This window comes from Balearica regulorum, chromosome 2 (genome assembly GCF_011004875.1).
Source record: "Balearica regulorum gibbericeps isolate bBalReg1 chromosome 2, bBalReg1.pri, whole genome shotgun sequence".
Lineage (NCBI taxonomy): Eukaryota > Metazoa > Chordata > Aves > Gruiformes > Gruidae > Balearica > Balearica regulorum.
The window spans coordinates 124,273,693-124,293,411 of record NC_046185.1 but is presented as its reverse complement, the minus strand read 5'-3'; the positions used below and the strand labels follow the sequence as shown (position 1 = coordinate 124,293,411).

Below are 19,719 nucleotides of genomic sequence, written 5' to 3'. Positions count from 1 at the left end.
TAGACTGGGTTACTTTCAGATGAAATTATTGAATTAACTTAAAAAAAAAAAATTAAGATTTTGGGTTTTTTTTTTTTTTTCTTCTGCATTTTAAGTAGTTTAAAAATATTTCGTAGTCTGTTTAGAAGGTTACATATTTGAAATGTAGGGGTAGCTTTGTGACTACTTGGCCTTACCTAGCCACTAGATGGGATTTCAAGACTTCAAAATATATATATCTCTAAACATTGGCCCCAAACTGCCATTTATTGTAAAATGGACATAGCTGATCAGGAGCTCAATAAATGTCAATATTTAGTTCATTATAATAAAAAATTACGGAAGTTTCAACTATTAATCTTGCAGGATTGCACCCTCTACACATTTTCAGAACATCCCCTTATCTCAATCACTTATCTATTGCTCATTTGATTTACATCCCAGCCTGAAGTCTAAGAGTCATCAGTCTTTTGGGCATTACAGCGATGTAGCTGTTTCACTGATATCTTTGAAGGAATCAATTTTTTGCTTTTCCCAGTTCCTTACAGGAAATGTTCAAGTTTGTTCCAGACCATGTGGCACTATGTATATGCACAATAATGATATGTAGCTGCATTGTTTGTATTCTACCCTAAAAGCTATTTTTACGTTGCATTTTTTTTCTTTTTTGATAGTCCAGCTCCACAGTGAGAACGTACCAAAACAGTAAATCGAGAGTGACCATGAGCCCTGGCTTTAGCTCCCAGTGGAATAGCAGCCAACCTGCTTGGAATACATACACCTTTCCAAGAGCAAGCTTGCACTACCAGTCTCATGCTAGCTACACCTACTGTGCTGGACATCCTGCTGTAAGTAATTATAACCTTTTCTGCAGTTACCCAAATGAGCTGTGTGATTCCCTGGGAGGTGGAGGCGCTCGGGGGCTGACAGTTCAGCACACTTCGCCAGCGCTCTTTGTGTCCCATGGCAGTCAGGACAGCTCATGTGTACTAACCGTAACTCTAGAAAGTATTAGAATGAGTCTAAGACGTAAGCAAATGTGAAAGTTTCATGGCTCAGTAGAAATACGTATATTTTTGTACATTTAGCAATCCTTCTCCTTGCATGAAATTACTGTTGTGTGCCTGGGTTTAGTGTAAGGGATGTGGGCTGGAAAGCAGTATTATTGATGGCTTCTTTTCTGTTTCTAGTGAGTCTGTTAGATGAATGAATTATTCTTTCTATTTCAGAGCTTTTAAATTGTACGGATGAGTCACTGAAGGAGGGCATCTCTTCTCATCGTTAGATTTGTTAATATTCACTACTTCATCATGAATGTGATCAGTAGTGAACATGCAATCTTGTTGCTAAGCAAAGACTATTGGTCTTCTGTAATTTGCATGAACTGGTGGCCAAAAAGAACAGGGAGGGGGGCTCACTGTTGTTGTGTGTTTTAATTTGACAACCATGAAAGGGTCACAACTGAAGGCTGATGGTGGTTTTTGTCATATTGGTGTAGCAGACTGCTTATAGCAGAGCCCTTTCATTCTTCTAGTTTCGGTTTTTGAAAGACTCTGAGAGAGTTAATGGGGGAAGACCTCATTAGTGTAAGCAATCTTCCTTGTTTCCCACCCTACACTTTGTTGTTTTAATGTTTGGATTTGAACTGAGCTTTGGATAGTGTTAGAACTTCTTAAATGGCGTACTATCTTAACATCCTGTCATGTGTATGTAATGAAGCTTTACTATCCTATAGTGAATTCCAGTAGGAAAATAGGGGAAAATGAAGCTTTTATTACAGAGGGGAAATTGTGCTATGCAATCGTATTGCAGGATCTTTGTGATTTGATTTAGATCTGCCATCTTACCTGCCAACAGACTTTTGGCCAGAAGTTTGGGTTAGGAATTGTCTCAAGCATTAACATGGTAATTGAAATAAAGGAAGGGAATAAATTTGTAAAATCTTATCTCTTTTCTGAGGTGGTGAGATCTCAGAATGAATTAAACATCTCTATGGATTCTGCTGTTTGCTCAATTCCATTACAGCGTCATTGAAAATTATAAAAACTGTTGTGAAGGAAAAAAGGGTATTTGGCACTAGAAGGGGACAGATATTTTCCTTGTTTAGAATGATGGCTCAAAAAGAGTCCCTGCACAGCTTAATTTAACTTAAACTGTGGGTATTCAAGTTATTAACTGCTCCTTAACTTTGATCATTTAGAATAAACACTAGCCTCTCTTTGAGTCAAGCTCTGACTCTACTAAGCAAAAGAGCATACCAGAAGAATGCTACACTTCGTCTAAGATGGTTTAAAAATGGAGATGTCTTTTTATCCATATGAATTACAATGTCCATCAAGGCATGGGAGTCTTTTTTTAGACTAATTCCACAGTTCCTCTTTCCTTTGTTTACACTACAGCTGTTGGTACCTTGCTTTACCTGTACAATACTTGTTTTTGTAGAGCACCTTAATAAGTAGTTGTTGGAAATGATACTTCAATCTGGAAGTCGATTTAGCTGATTGCTGGTAAGTAGAGATTTCAGAGTTGCATAAACCTTTGTGCAGATGCAAAATGCTAAAACCAAGTAGATGAGCATGAGATAAACAACTAAATTGTTTGATTAGTCCTGCCCTCAGTGTCCCTGGATTCAACTGTTTAGAAAACTTGGCACATTTCTTGGCTCCTGCTCATCTGAGGAGCTCTGCTGCGGTGCTACTCAGCAGATAACGGGACTGATTTCCTAGGCTGGTGGTAAGAAGCTGTAACAGGTTAACTGTCATTGTAGTGTCTACCACTGGGATCACATACTTTTCACATACCTTCCCTACTTCTGCACGCTCTGGGAGTGAGGCCGTAAGTGGGGCATGGGCAAGGCAGTCCACCAAACTCAGCTCCTCCCTCCTGCAGCATCAGATGAGGGTCAAGTTTTCCAAGAGAAAACAATGCCTCAATATTTGCTTGAGTATCTGTTGCAGTGCATATGATAAAGTTAGAATTAGTCTGGTTCCTGTTTCTAACTTAGATTTGTTTAATCTGGGCTCAAACCAACACTTCCATGGCAAATGACAACGATAAAAGGTAGATACGAAGGAGCTCCTTTATTCATTAATCTTCCCAGTGAAACACGCTCAACTGGATATCTACTATACTTCAGAGGATTTTATTTGCCCTCATCTGACACAGGTTGACCAGAACAAGCTGTAGGTTTTATTGCTGTATGAAGCTGTTTCTGCAAAACCTCCCACATGGAATATGTCTAAAGATCATTGTAGTTTCTTGACGCTTTGGAGGCTAACAAACTTACGAGTGCTTTGCCAGTTCAAGGCAGACAAATGTCAGGGAGTTGGATCTGGCCTTGAAGTACTTAAAGATATTAGTCCCTGGAGAGAAAGCCAAGAGAAAAGCTTTGGATTTCTCTACTGTTTGGAGAAAAGCTGAAGGAGACAAAAAAGATTCATGTTAATTGGGCCAAATGTAACTAAAAAAAAATAAAAATCCTCTAACTCATTTTTTTTCTAAATGGAAGAAAAAATATCACACAAAGTGCAGTGTTCAGAGACCCTTATGACTCTGGCTGGTCCCGAGAAATATGTCTGAGGCAAAGGTGGGGGTTTTATTCTATTTTATCTGAGAGCACACTGTGCATCTCTCTTCCATAGTGCTGCAAACGTTGATTAAAAGCAGTCTTTTCACCCTAGGAAAGAAAAGAACAGGAAGTTTGTTTAAACAGTAATTTTTCAGCTCTTGGAGTTATCTAAGGGAAAGAAAAGACTGCATATCATCACAGTCAACAGTGCAATGCAGCGTATGAACAAACAAGATGCTAACTTCTAGCTATACTGGGAGGCAGGATACCCTGTAGGATCTATGTATACCAATATGAGTGATAATGTGGTAGATGGCCATTACAAAGTATATGACGACTTAGTTTTGATACTAGGGGCTAGATATTCCTCTGGCATTTACATGCAGAGGCTTGTGGCCAGAGAAATACAGCATGTAGTGCTCAGAATAGGAGGAGATACCTGGCCATCTAACATGCATTTCTCTGGAGCTTTCTTCACATAACGAAAATAAAAAGGAAGATAAAAAAATAGTCAGAGTAATTCTGATTATCCCCACTGGGCAAGATGGGAACCGTCCTTGGAGCATTTTCACATCTGTGCAGGTTTCCTACCCATGCTTTTTCCAGTGCCTCAAAGACTCACTTAATTTCCACGTTTTGCTGGAAGGACGATAGAATTTCAGCAGATCTTAGGAAATCTCATCCAGTGAATTAACTCTAACAAATGACTTCTTACATTGTGCTGTAATTTTAAAGAAGTACATGTGCAAAGTGGGCAAACAAAACACAGATCTCATCTGCTTTTGACTATTTCAGTTGAAGTTGTAAGGTAGTCTTATGTCTTTCTGGAATATTTATGTAGCAGTCACAGGTATCTGCCACGCTCACTTATGCAGAAGTCTGTCCTTACTTAGGAAGGAGTTTGTCAATGTGATATTCTTTAATGAAACACACAATACTGCTGCAGACTGATTTACCCTGCAGGGTTTGAAACCTTTGTTGTAGGCCTATGGGACAATGCATTTAGTCGCATGTATTAATTTCTTCATGCGCATACATATCTGTAGCATATGTGATGTCTTTGTATTCCTTATCTAGATATGCAGCTTAGCATATGTAAGACTTTCGGCTAGAATCTATTCTCCACTCTAATGGGATTTGGTTATGCTCCACTAGATCGGTGACAGCCTTCAAAGCATGATTGGTTAAATCTGTAAAGTTATTATTTGGAGCTCTACAGATAATGTTTACAAGCTGTTACATCTGAGATGTCATATGTGGATCAGACAATCAGTTTGCTTAGCAGTACTTCTGTCCCCATTCCAACAGTCTGTCCCCAGACTTCTTTCTGCTAACTTCTTTAAATGCGTGATTGCTTCTGAAATTACGCTGTTAGTGAGAATGTGCAAAGCAGAATTCAAAAAAATGTGACGCAAAACTCTGTGAGACACTACTGGCCTTCTTTCACTCACTTCTCTGAGCCCTAGTAGGATCTCAAATCTTTAATCTAAAGAATCTTAAGACCCAGTAGAAGGAGCTATAGCTCCTTTTACACTTTCCTGCTGACAATCCTTGGAGAAGAGCAGAAAGGGAGCAAGGCTGTCACTGTGGGCAACACTAATGGAAGGTCCTACTCACTGTCAGCATGACTATGCAGAGTCCATTGGAAAATTTCCAATGGCAGGTAGGTAACCCTCATTGCTGATGACAGAACTGCAGGACTGCAATATTACACAGCTGTAATGCTTTATGTAAACTGACTGTTTTGATCATTACCACACAAATTGGATTAACATCTGTACCGAGCCCTCAGTGATTGACTTTTTTAACAACTTATTTTGTGTACATTTATAAAATTAGAAAACCTGCCATTTTTATGTGATTAGATAATACAATGTTTAGGGACCACCTGGGAATGTGAGACACAATTATTAATTTGTATGTATACATATATATCTAATGGCTAAATTATTAGTTTGTGTATATATATATTTATGTACATAGATTTTGGCTAAAAAATGTACATAGTTTTTGGCTAAAATCCTTGCAGAATGACGTAGGAAGTTTGTCAATGCAGGGCTGGTCTTGGGTGTCAATCTCTAGTCTTCTGATGTGATCCTGTCATCTGAAACGTAACCCTAGTTAGGGAACACATTCTTGTAAGTGTAATAAACTGCTCAAAATCGGTTCTATAGCACAGAAATAAGACTGACAAGCAATATACTGATACATGCCAAATTCTTAATGTAGACCATAAATGATATGATCATATGCTATAATACAAAGATAATGTTTTAAGAAGCAACTTTCCTCAAATCCAGGGAGTGTTCAATACATATACCATGGGTGTCCTATTCAAAACAGGCCTTTATTTCTCTAGAAATATAAGTAGAACAGATCAGCACTCTGATTTATTATTTTTTAATACCAAGTTCTTTCCAGTGAGTAATTCTGTTGCACCTCTTTTTAGAGAATGAGACAGTGCTAAGACTTAAATGTTTATGCAGTATAATACTGTCCTCTATCATCACTAATTTCCAAGATATCTGTTTAAACAGAAGCTGTCACTTTCTGATCTGGCTTGAGCCTCCTGCCTGATTCATTTTGTAATGTCACGAACAGTGGATTGTGGATTCATGGAACAGAGCCGCTCTGATTAGAGACGAAGGAACTTCCTTTTATACATGCACATCCTTATAATCAGCAGTGATGGGAAAGGAAATAAATAGTACAGTAGGCATGAATTGGAAATGTCCCTCTAAGAACCTCTGAATTTCACTTGAAGTTCTGAAATCTCAGTTTTCTCTGTCCTTAGCGTTAACCCTTTCTTACCTTCAAGGGCCTTTCTTGTGAGATTGGTCCCTACCATTCTGCAGCCAGTATTTCTTTGGTGCTACTGGCCGTTGTCATTATAATAGCCACAGGTTAAAAAAAAGGAAATGGGTCCAAAGAGTCATACTCTGTTGAAGGACCATTGAGCCAAATGTCTGCTACATGACACATTCATTTTACATTCTTACAGAATATAGAGTGTAAGGAATATATTTTGATCCTCTAAAGATAGTGATCACTTTACAGAGCACTCTCACAGCCCCAGCTTCAGAAGCCCATTAGTTAATCTTGGGAAAGCTCAAGTGTAGGCTGGAGAGAGGTGGGTAAGAGAGTTCCCAACCAGGAGAAAAAATAGGTTTATCACCAGAAGCTATTTTTTGTAAATTGCTGATATGTTCCTTATGAAATACTGTAAGAAGAAGTGAGGGAGCAAATGAAAGAGGCAGTCATTAAAGTGAGAATGAAAAGGATGACATCTCCGTTGCTGGGTGTCAGCTGTGGTATAAGAGAAAAGCTGTGCTGGGTAGGAGGAAAGTAAATGAAGAATTGTGGAGATAGGAATATTTTTAATTGACAAGATGTTGTAGCTATCAGGTGCAATGAGTAGCTTAGTGATCAAGTGCAAATCCATATGCTAACTGCTGACATAAATTATTTATTCTGTTTATCTATTACCTCCATCTACAGGAACAGAGCCTCAAAAACATGAACTTATTAGGCCGCAAACGTAAAACACATTTTCACTGTGGCTCAGCTTCTTTGGGGAAGAGAGGGTGGAAATTTCAAACCCCCAAACAAATATGTCTCTTAATTAACTTTTCTCACCATCTGTGCTTACTTATAGCTGAGGCAAGCGGTACCACTGACTTGTGAGATTGCTTTCAATGCTGCCTCTTTAGGCCAGCTTTTCAAAGCAGCAATCACATGCAGTTAATTCCGATCAGATCAGCTTATCAGCTCAGTTCATTGTAGCGCTTTCATAATCATTCGTGTGTGACACCCCATTAAAACTTGGCCAGGCCTTTAAAAAAAAAATTTAAAAAAATCACAAAATCACAAATGTGTTTTACATTCAGCCTTTGAGGTATCCAGTGTATTTGTTTTGTGTATTAACCTTTGAAATTGAACTTCTGCGAAGGGTTGTAGGGAAAAGTCACCAGTAATATAGGACTTTAGCCAAAGTAGTTTACTGTATTTTACCTCAAAGAGTAGTTTTATTTAAGTGTGTGTGTGTGTATATATATATATATATATGATGCTGTGGTAATTGTGTTAAATGCTGTCTGTGGCTCTGCTTGGCTCCTGCAAAGGTACGATGCTGCGGTTGCAGCCCGCCAGACCCAGGAGGGCTAATGTGGCGTGCGGAAGGCCACTGCCCATGGGTGGCTCAGGTTGCCCAAGTGAGGTTTTTCCTTTCTGGAGGCTTTGGGTGGATGGCAATTACAGTTTGAAGTTGATTGCCCTGGTCGGAAATCGCAGGGCCTCTCAGAGTGGAGAGCACTGATAACGCAAATGTTTCAACTGACTTGCAATGAATATTTTTTCAAAAAGTCTAAAAAGAGAAATTCCACCTAAACTTCAGTTTGGAGATGTTTGGTTTCAGAATTCTGATTTTTATGTGTGAATGCTGTTTTAATGGTTTTTTTTTTCATGTAACCACTATTCATTTACGCATCACATATTATGTCCTGTTATTGTTTCTCAACAAATTAATTGAAGAATGTTGTGGACTGATACTTGCTGACATCTTTTATAGATTTGTCTCTAGCTTGTATTTTAAGAGAAAAAAAACGTTTCACACAAAAAACACAGGCCAAATGTTTTTTTCTGAACTATTGACAAGATTGCACAAAAACCTCTGTATGTAAGTCTTGTGCACTTATTTTTAATAAGAAGGATTTCTTTGTAGAAAATATAATTGAAATCTTTGAAATGACCAGAAATTACATATAGATATATATCCACAATATTGGTAAAATACATACTGCTGAAAAGTTTCCCACCACCTCCTAGTGCTAAGAATACCAACTGTGTTGGAGATGGGTACTTTTTGTTTACAAACAGACTTTATAGGAATTTTCTTGCTGATTCTACATTTTTCTTCTTCATACTGAAGTGGCAGATACACGCAGAAAGAAGGTATTTTTGAATAGACTTGAAAAATACAAACCAGATGCTGCTTTTTTTCTTTCTTCTTTTTTTTTTTTTTGAAAGAAGGGAAGAAAATTCCCTAAATTTAGAATGTAAAATAGAGTTGTAGGAGGCAGTAAATACAGATCTCAGTAAATGTCTATAATTTACAGCTACATATATATATATCTACCTATACATATCTCTACATGTATTTGTGTCTACATTCATATATGTGTGTGTGTCTATATATATGTATATACGTGCTTCTAATGTTTATTTTGGTTTTGGTTTTGTGCTTTTGTTTAGCAAATAGGAGGTTCGAGGTTCTAATTTAGCTTCTCCATCTCATTTTCAGTGAGCCAGCCATGTTGTCTTTAGTATTTGTTAGTAAAGGTGGTGAGTTCCTACAGGCTCCAGAGAAAATCCTGGTATTAGGGCTAGAGAGTAGATGCTACAAACTGCCAACCTGTGACATGTTTTGGAGATACTTGACACTCTTTGAAAGATTGATTCTTTCAAAAGGCCAGCAACTCTGTTGCTTTCATTTTAAGTAATTAATGTGCTCAGGAGACTTCCATGTTGTATTGCAGCCCCCAAAGGTGAAGAGTTTTGGACTAATCTGAACAAATACTGCTTCAAATAATTTTGCTGATGGAGTCTTTCTCTTCTCTCTTAGTTTTATTTGGGGGTATTGATTTAATATAAACCCACCAGTTTAGTGAAGGTATAGGGGATGAAAATTCTGCTTTTGCACTTAGACCTACCTCCTTGCCTTGAGGCTTTATTTACTGCAGTTTTGTAAATGGGCTGATACTCAACAGCACTGTCAACAGCAACTTCTGTTTACAAAGGGAGCTGGAAGAAATGCATGTCTGTGGGAAATACCGATTTCTCAAAATCAAAATGTTCTTTTGATGAAATTTCAGGTTTTTTACACTTAACAAATTTCAAATGTTGCTTTACTGGAAACCCAAATGCTGACCAAAGATCATTTGTCCCTTACTGTTTCCTGGCATATGTTCCACCAGCAATTTAGACACTTTGTTGAGAGCACATGATCTAAAAAAGATCAAAATCCTAGAGTTCCTTGCATGGCCGTGCTTAATCTGCTAAGCAATCTGAATTGTGGTCTTTGCCACCTTTCTTGAAATGTTTGCTTGTTGCTTTTATTAGCTGGGTTTCCTTTAAAAGAAACACCCTGGGAAATAATGTGATCTGTGTGTCTGTCTTGGGCCTGTTTTCCAGTCACTGCTCTATCTTTGGCCAGTTTCAAGATGAAAGTTACTGTGGAAGGACTTACGCTGTGTTGGAGAGACTGGAAACGTTGTGTGAAAGGGGTTCCCGCAGGACACATGAAGGAGGGAGCTGGAGTTTTTGAGAGTGAAAACAGAAATCCAGAAGAAACCAGACTGGTTTTTTTCCATGCTACTCAAGGAACAACTCATCATAGTGCTCTGTTGACTTTTTTTCCTGGATGAGGACTCTGTTGACTTCAGAATTGTGCCAACATACTGTAAAAGCAGGTCCCTGTCCCAAAGCATGTAACTAGATGGGATAGAAAGTAGGAAAGGAAGCAGGGGCACTGAGAGAAGGGGTCCTACCCAAGGTCATGCAGCTGTTGAAGGAAAAGAATGGCAGTAGGCTTTGGTTTTCTTTAATTGCAAGTTGGTACCTTATCTGTCAAACCAGGCTGTTTTTCTGTAGTTTTCCAAGTATATACCTAGACAGTGTTTAATTTTGTTCTAAACCCTGTAACTGTAAGGTGATGGAGGTGTTTCCTGAAGACCAAAACTTCTAGCTGAAAGCAGGTACGGTTAGTTATGTTCTTTGCTTTTAACCAGTGTCTCTCTTCTGAGCTGTATCAGGTTCTCATTAAGGATGTTAAATACAGACATTTGTGCTTTTGGTAAAAAGAGACATACTTCCTGCAAGTGCACCTCCTGCCAAGGCATCACTCCTTTGTTTATTTGCTTTTATTTTATTTAGGGGCTGTCAATATTTTAGTATAGTTTACCATGGTGTTCCTCTTTATAGCTGCAAGATGGACTGCCTGGATTTTACCAAATAGGCTACCTTTAGGTTCTACAAAGAGCAGTGTTTTTTCCATTTGGTCCGTTCATGTGCAAATACCCATCTTCCTTGGGGATACAGGCAGCTTCCATGCAAGAGGAAAAAAATGTGAAAGGGTTTGGAAATATCACAACGATCTTTGCGGAGATTCTCTATGGTATTTTCACCTTTGGTGCTTTTTTCTCATCTTTTTACGCATTAGTCCTTTGGCATGGTCAGGTGCTAGGAATGTCCTGGCATCAAAGGAAAATGCTCTGTGGAGGCTCTGTCCTTCTGCCCTGGTGCCCCTTCCTTGGATGTCTGCCAGCATGGCTCTGATGAAACCAGCTCTGCCAAGCACTTGCAGTCAGTAAGAGCAAAACTCAGCCTTTATGTACAGCATGGTCGCAAACTCTCTACGGTTGGACTCGATGATCTTAAAGGTCTTTTCCAACCTAAATGATTCTATGATTCTATGAAAGTGTGAAGGTTGTCAGGGGATCTAGGTTGCAGTCTGTTCCAGCATATTCACTTCTACTCTATGCTAGCTTCTACTACTGCATTTCTGTGTGTTCTTGGAAAAGCCATGCGGCTTTATTTGTCCCCCCATCTTACTGTATTTCTTCATTTGTGTCGTGTAAATGAGAAAGTTTGCCACAAACACTTAGATGTACCATTGATTTTTTATTTTATTTTTTTGCCAGTGATTTATTTTAAAAGTAGGCTCTTTTAAACTTCTAGAAAGCACCTAAATTTTTGCTTTGTTATCCAGCTAGTCTTTCTTTGATTGAAAACTTCCCTTTCTTCAGAAGCTGCACTAGTAGAAATCCTCATATTGTATACAGCTGGATGAAATGTTGGATTGAGCTGGTTTCCTGCCAAACTATAAAGTGATTTTCCTTTTAAATCTTTGTTTCCATTTGGCCACTACTTAATGACTTTTGTCTGCTTAAGGAGGACAGGTGCAATTATTTACCTCTGAGTCCTAGGAAAGAGATTGTAATTCTGCGTGGTCTCTAAGAATGGAATGTAATTCACTCTCCCGTATACAATACATTATGCAGGTCAAACAGAGTTGTGAAAGCTGTAGCACCATCAAGGAGAGCATACGATGAACAATGCTTGGTACCAAATCAGGCTGTTTATCTTAATACTTTCTTTGGGAGTAGAAAAGTAAAAAAATTAATTTTAGATTGAAGCTTGACAGAACTATCTTTTCAGTCTTTTAAGGACAAAGTGTCTTGGCACTGCTATGTGAGGAAAAGGATGTGTGAAGGTTCTCCAACTAGTTCACTGGGATGTAGATTTTAAAGCAGTGGTAGTAGATCCATCATTATTTAGATAATTTAATCTTTTTATTTTTTCTTTTTCTCTTTTGTTTTTCCTTTTACCATGATGAAAATGGGAGCCAAGACTTCAAAAACGTAGCACAGAATTTGTTTCTGAAGAGAGGAAGTTCTCACTCCTTAAAGAGCAACCCTGCCTACCACTGAGTTAAGATACTCTGACTACAGAGAGGTTTCAGCCCCTAGTGAATATATTTAATAGATTAATGATGGAAGAGATCTGTTTACAGAACAAAATTCTGCACTGGATAAACTAACAGAGTTTCTAGCTGTGGTCACTTACAACTGCAGAGCAGCTGTGTCCCAGCATACTTGTTGCTTGAGAATTACACAAAATGAAGAGATTTAATTTAAAGATATTTAGTTCCAGTTTCAAGACCTTTTTTCCCACCTGTGGGGAAAAAAAGTCAGTTTACTGTTTGTGTGTATCCTGGCTAAGTCTTTTCATTGCAGTCCCTATTTTTACTTGCTGGTAAGTTTATGATGCTTGCACCTTTCTGGGAGAAACCTACCAGGTCTGGTCTAATCCTAAAGGCAAGTTGCCACAGAATTTTGAGTAGAGTCCTTCTTGCTGCTTCATAGTCAAAGAAGTCAGATACACGTTTCCCACTTTTGTTGAAATAAATAATTTAATCATCAAATCTTTTCCTCCCCTGAAATGCAAGACAATGATTTATAGAATAGATACCAGTCCTTTCAGGCAGTTAAACTTTCATGCTTTTTTTCCCCCCCTCCTACACATGATCAGTTAATTTAAGAGCAGAGAGATAAACTTGATGCTTTCCAGTAGAGGGTGTCTGAAGCAGATGTTTGGTCATTTTGATTTTTCTGAAATGCAAAATAGAGTAATTTTGTGATTCTCTGCCATGGCTTTTTTGTCCTCTTTTCTTGCAGCAGAGGAGTTAATTCAAGGTTAAAAGGGCAAGAGAAAGAGGACAAAGCATTCGATTTGTTGTTCTTACAGCCAAGTATCATACAATAGGCAAACTGAAGATGGAAACTGTATCTGCTTATGGTAAGATGTATAACTCCCTTCAGAGAAAATACAGACTGCTGTGTAGATCTAAAAAATGCTCAGAGTCTGGGAATAAACAGCTGTGCTGCTGTTCCAGGACTGAGTGTACCACATGACATTCACTTTGTTTCTCTTGAAATGTTAGTGAAGTAGAAAAAAAAAATCACATAACATTAATAAAAGAAAGCCAAGCATGTTAGCGCTTTTGTGAACGCTAAGTTGCATGGCTTTGTGAATAACTGCTTTTTAAAGGGCAACCAGCATTGAAATCTTGTTAACTGACTAAAAAGAAATTAATTGATTTGAAGGACTACATGTAATTTTGGTGTTTTATTCTAAGATGTTCCATGTGAACAAACCCTTTTTTCTAGTCTTGTTCACATCATTAGGGGTGTTTGCGTTGGTGGTGGTCTCACTGGGTAGAGTAACTTGCATGATTAAAAATAAAAATATTTTTCCTTATTTAAGAAAAAAAAAGAGAGGGGGAGAGGAAAGATTTTTTTCCTCTGAAAAAGGAATGATAAACCCATACAGAAGGAAAAGTGCCAATTAAATCATGTTTTTGGGGAAATTAAACTGTCTGTAAGTAACAGGTCAAATATAAGGCAGAAGGGAAAAACCCCCCAATATACTCTCTTTCAGCAAAAGTGAACTTAGATTGCAACCTGTAACATTCTTCAGGAATTTTATTTTCACCGTATTTTAGTCCTAAAAAAGCCAACACCCTACCCTCCACCCTCAAAAAAACTCAACAAGAAACCAGACCCAACAGAGATGTTATTCCCACTCAAGGAATGCTTTTTAGACTGACCTTGTACATTTTTAAAAGTCATATGTCTGGAGAAATAAAAACATCTAATTTCCTAGACCCAAAGTGAAAATACCCCATTCTGGTTTAAACTAAAGTGCATCAAGTGTAATTCAAAAGCAGATGTAAATAAGGTGAGCAATCACAAAGGGATGAGTTGCTGGTCCAAACAGGGAACTGTAGGAGAAACTTGAGAGTCATCGTGCCCAAATTATATAGCTGGAAGGAGAAGCTTTTTTCTCGCTTTGCACAATACTTGAGTTGTGTGAGGAAGGGAAGCTTTCTTCAACGAAGTGCTTACTACAGTGACGTATCTGATGGCCGTGGTATCATCAGATCTGCAGCTGCATATGAGACTCCTTGCTGACATATTGGACGTTTATAATGCAGCTTCCAGTCTGAAGAGGTGATGGTCTGTATCGCTGCGCAGAATGTTTTTCCCACAGATATTTCACTTTTGCTTTTCCCTCTAAAAAACCACTTTGTATACGCTTGCTCTGTCTGTGTAGAGAATACAATCAGCCAAGCTCTCAGATGACCAGAGGTAACGAAGTCCCATTGGCCTCAACCAAGATATTCCTGTTTGTATCCACTGATGGTCTGATGAGGAAAAGTTGCCACAGGGTGTGTTTGACTCTGACATGGACTTCTTTGCATGTACTTAAGTCTTTATTGCATTGATACACTGAAACAAGCCTGGTTCCTGTGGTTCTAAAAAGACGCAAATTGGTTCTCTGAGTTTTGCTCTGACCACGTTGCTTTAATCACATATATATGCTGGTTTGTTCTGTCCCCTTCTGGCTTTTCTTGATATCATGGGAGAAAGGAAAATACCTTTTTCACATGAGGCTAAGAGGTTTTTTGGGTTTTTCCACTATTTTCTTTCCTATGTATTGTTCTTTCACAAGTGAAATGAATCCCCCACCTACCTGTGGGGATTTTAAGAAAATAATCTTTTAATGTGGAAGTGTTTATGTTCTCATTAAGGGGTGAACATAACATCGATTTCCTCTACCTTCACCCAAAACCTAATTGCAAACCGTAGTGGCTGGAGATAAGTCTGCTCACCAGGTTTAATGGTGTTTTACTAGTTTAATTAGGCTTTGGGTTTAAGATGTTTCATGAGAAGAAAAGGGCTTCTCAATAGTTGGGTTAAAAAGGCAGGGAGAAACAGCAGCCGTAAGGGCACTTTCCCATGTACTTGAGCATGATTAAATGTAGCAGGGGGTTCTTCCTTCACTGAGTAAATTACCTTTGTCCCACGTGTATATTGATATAAACTTTAAACATTTGGCTTTGCAATATATCTCAGGCTGCTTCTCTCGCTGCTCAGGGTCAAGAGAGAAATTCATGAATGCTGACAGGAAATCTCTTTCTAAGTATAAGGAATAGGTGTCCAGTTTCTCAGATAAACAGAAGATTAAAATTGTCAAATTCTTTGTGTGTTTACTTTTAAACAACACACACGGCAAATGAAGGAACCTTTTCACCAGATGTGTATTAGTGATTCAGATGCCACATTGTTTCTCTAGTGTCATACATAAAAAATCCCTTGAAAAATCTGCCTCCCTATACAGGTTGTTTTAGCCTGGTACAGTGATTCAGAATAGTGTTGGTTTGGGTTATTTGTTACTATTTTAGAAGCCAAAAGATCTGAGCCTTCAAGAAACCCTACCTGACATTGCCAGATGCTACTGAAGTGATAGTCGCATCAGGGTGCCACAGGGTTTTAATAGGAAGAGTGTGCATTTCTTTTACAGTGTAGGAAATGGAGAGCAGTTCATAAACTTCTTCATTTTCTCTCCTACTCTCCCATCTTTATCCATCTTAAAATATTCTTCTTCTCTGTAGCATTATGACAGATTTAAGACCAAAGCTGAAACATAAGGCATAAATAAATGAATACATGTTCTTTTTAATCCAAATGTAATTTGTTAAAATCTGTTCAAAATCTTGTCTAATAGGCTAACCTATATTTAAAAATTCTATAAATCTTATTCCTTGTATCTGGAATTAATTTAAAACATTTGGGACTGCTAAATGTTGGTTATTTATTATAGTATCAATATTTTTATATTTTTACATTTTAATTCACTAATATTGAACCAAACACAAAGTTTCCTTAAAGTTTAATATTGAGACGGCAAAAACTTGCGATGTGCTTTTCAGTCAAGCTGAAGACATTTTCTCAGATCCTGTTTTTATAAGAACATGACTAACAGTTAAAAAGAAAATAAAATGGTTGCAACCAGGGTGCGCAAATTTTTAGGTACTAAAATGAGACCAAACTAACTCTAACAAAACACTTCTGGATGTATTCGCTCAGTCTGTGCCTCAGTCATTGTGCCTCCCGTGGGCTTATTCCTTCTGAATTTGGGGTACACAGCCTTCTCAATGGAGGCCAGAGCAAGGTGGGATTTAGGCCCATGAGGTTGTGCCATCTAGTGACAATTCACCCCACGGAAGTCACCGACTACCAGGGACTCTTGCCAGGGCTTTCACGCCACCACCAATATACATTGGCTCCCGAAATATCTTAAGTGACATTTGCTCAACAGCAAGCTTTTTATCTCAGTTTCTGACTGAGAAGTACTTCAATGAATATCCTTGTTCATTGACTACATACTAGTTTTAAACATTTGTTCCATTTTAGCTGCTCTTGAAGCATGCTATTTCTAGTTCTTGCTCTGAATGCGCTATTTAATAATGATGGTGGGCAGAATAACTTTAGTCATATCACTAATAATCTTCTTAACCAATCTATTGTGCAGCTGAACAGATCAAGTTAATGCAGAAGGCGGAGGGGTTTGGAGGCAGTTTCCCTATCGTAAAAATGTAAGACCATTCACTTGTACATCGATTCAGATTTGGAAAAAAAAAAAAAAAAGCAAATTGCTGATCTGAACAGAAATATATGCCAGTCAGAATAACTGTTGGCCTCAATGAGAGTTATTTTGTTGGAGAAAGGGATTTGATATTCAGGAGACTCTTTAGCTGTGGTAGTTGTTGAGTATTGCTTATTCAGGCAGTAGAATTGTTGGGCTGAAGCAAGAAAAGTTTATTAGTCCTGCCTTGGGCATCAAACTATTAGATTTCATGTAATTTCAGCAGCTTTATAGGAAATATTTTACACCTTCATGAGTAAATGTGAAACTTTGGGCATCGAGAAACTATATGAGCATTGTATTTTTTTTTATACCATTTTCCAAATAGTGCTTGGTTCTTTGAGACCATATTGTTTTTATTACAATAAGCATTATTTATCCCTCTGTAGTGTTGGTGCTCATTTTCTTTTTCAAAGAGAATATAAAAACGAGTGCTGATATAAGGTACTGCATAACTTTGTTAAAACAAAAAGTGAGGGGGAGCAGGGGGGATGGTGGAGATCTGCCTCAGACAGATGAAAAATGCCCAGTATGTCAAGGAAAATATATTCCCCAGTGTCATTTCATGCTCCGCAGGGGTCTGTTTTCTTGAGTCCAGTGCAAATGCATACTCTCAAGAAAGCCATTTTCTGCTTAATGTGGAAAAGCAATTTTTTATTCCACTTTTATACAATCTTGTCAGGAAGGAAAGGTGGATGAAGAATTGCAATCTTCAGAGATGCCATCAAGACTCCCCAAACGCAAACCTTATCAACCCCAGTCTGTAATCATGTCAAATTTCACAAATTAAGCAAGACTGGATTCTGCTTTGGACACCTCTAAGGAAAACCCATGATACAATACGAACTAGCATGCACAATTCCTTAAGCAGGTCTCTGTTTCCTCTGAGTGAACAGTGATGAGATGAATATGGAGAAAGTATGCCAGCCCTCCATTCCGTTCCCAGGAAGAGGTTCTCCACCAGCCCTCTCACCCCCACCCCCCAAAATTAAAGCTTGCTCTGACCTATTTTCATATTTCGTATTCCCTGCGCTGCGTGCCAGAGAGCAGGCATAGAGCAGCGCTGAGAGTTCATGCACCCGCCTGCAAAGAGAGGGAATACGATGCAAGAACAAGCTAAGACAGGAGAATTGATCTCTTCAATATCCCGGTGGCAGACACGTAGTGTTCAGTTCCTAAATGAGTCTAAACAAAAGTTCCTTGTGCCATTTGAAATGTCGTAGGGGTTATCCTTCCTTGCCTACAGCTCCTGCTCTGGAGGACCACAGGTCTCCCGTGGGTTTTGTGTGATACCTGCCAGGCCTCTGCGGTTGCCGGGGGTACTCTAGGCCATCTCAAATGGCACTAGGCAGCTATAATTAGGCAACTTAATCAAGCCTTTAGTTCCTAGGACTGCTTTGCCAAATATCTAATTTTAGCTGTCAATGATGCAATGAGTGGACATTTCAGATGCTGCAGAAAATGAGAATTGTCACCATATGACCCACCAGATCTGCCAACCTGAATGAAACGCTCAGCAAACCGTGAAAAATTCACAGACCATCACCTGTAAATGGGAGTGTATGCCCCAAAATGAACTTATTTTTGGCTAGTCACTTTACTTCCATTGGATTTTATGCATCAGTGGGGAGAGTGCTGTGCAGTAGTAACAGCAAATGAACCCAAGGAGAAAAAAAAAAAAAGCCTTCCTGAGATTAATTAATGTAGACATTAACACCATTGAATATTTTGATGAAGACTCCAAATCTCATAAAATGAAATCCTACAAAGGATTTACTTTCATTATAGGTCAATTCAAGCCTATATGTTTGGAGAAAAATGTTTCTTTATCTTGGTAGTATTTTATTAAATAAATAAAATTGTAACATAGCAATAATTTTCCTGGAGTACTGCATAATAATAAACTAACTTTCTAGGATGGGTGGGGAAAGAGGTAGTAACACTATTCATTTTAACAAGCTGCCTTGATAATACTCTGCTGCATCACTTCCAGAATGCATAAGTAGTAATGTTTGGAATATTTCTGAATGTGATTAGGAAATTCACCTTTCATTTCTGCGTCTGTTCTTAAATAATATGAATGTAAAAATAACAGTATTCCTGCAATTGGTAATGGAGACAAATGCATATGCTCTGGGGAATGACATGTATGAGAATGCTCCCACAGAAAATCCTCACGGTCTTCCTATTGATGCAACAGTTAAAATATTTTCATGTTATATTCCATCCCCATATGGTTTTCTTCAGTGTTGTTTTCTTAGTTGATGGAGGGAAATTCCCTAGACACATTTTACATAATTGCTTGTATGGTTGCTGTTGCTTACATTTGTTCTGTCAATTGTGGATAGTTCTTATTTCCAACTATTTTGTTAGAAGCGTTCAGAATGCTTAAAAATGCTGGAATAAGGTATATTTAACACAGCCACCCACTTGCAGAGCTCTACAGAGCTGGAATTTATCCCTCAACTCTTCTCTCAGCACCGAGCTCTGTCTCATGGAAATACCTTTGCTGTTGTCTTTTGATTAGTTTAACACTTTTTTAAAAATTTGTTTTTGTTAATTTTTAGAAATTATTTTGGTAGTTGTGGAAGATATGTTTTCACCACAGGTTTTATTTGCAAACTGCTTTTACCCCCCTTTGAGACAGTGAAGGCTATTGAAAGAAGCCCAGGCTCTAGAGCCAGGAATTGTAAGGTTCCCCCGCACTTTGGTTGATGATGATTTTCAGATTAATTAATGAAAGGATTCCGTAGCATCCTACAAGTATTGGCAGTTATCCTCAGTATTTCAATGTGGGAACATTTCCTTTATAGCTTAGGAGGACTGATGTACAGTGAAAGTAGATGAGGAGCATTACTGAGATTGGAACTCATGTTTCTTATTACCTACCACCTCGCTAAAGGTACCAGAAGGTATTACCTGCTTTTTCTGTAGCATTTTCCCCCATAGCAGAATGATGCAGTAATACTTGCCATTAGCCATCCTGATGTTTTGAAACTAATATCAGTTCTGAGACGGCATTACATCCATGTGCATTGAGATGATTGCCTGAGGTGGGGATGAAGGTGGGCTCCCCACATGGATCTCCTTGCAACATTTGGGATATTTTTTCCTCAGCATGCTTG

At 38.3% G+C, this 19,719-nt stretch overlaps 1 protein-coding gene across 3 annotated transcripts in view; it reads left to right on the top strand.

The window, feature by feature from the left end:
* RBMS3 (RNA binding motif single stranded interacting protein 3) overlaps window positions 1-19,719 on the top strand; it is a 715,580-nt gene that overhangs the window by 220,513 nt on the left and 475,348 nt on the right. For all 3 annotated transcript variants that reach the window (XM_075745772.1, XM_075745774.1, XM_075745773.1), the window contains one exon: window positions 654-827. In XM_075745772.1, the coding sequence (XP_075601887.1) occupies window positions 654-827 (174 nt within the window). The remainder of the gene's footprint in view (window positions 1-653; window positions 828-19,719) is intronic.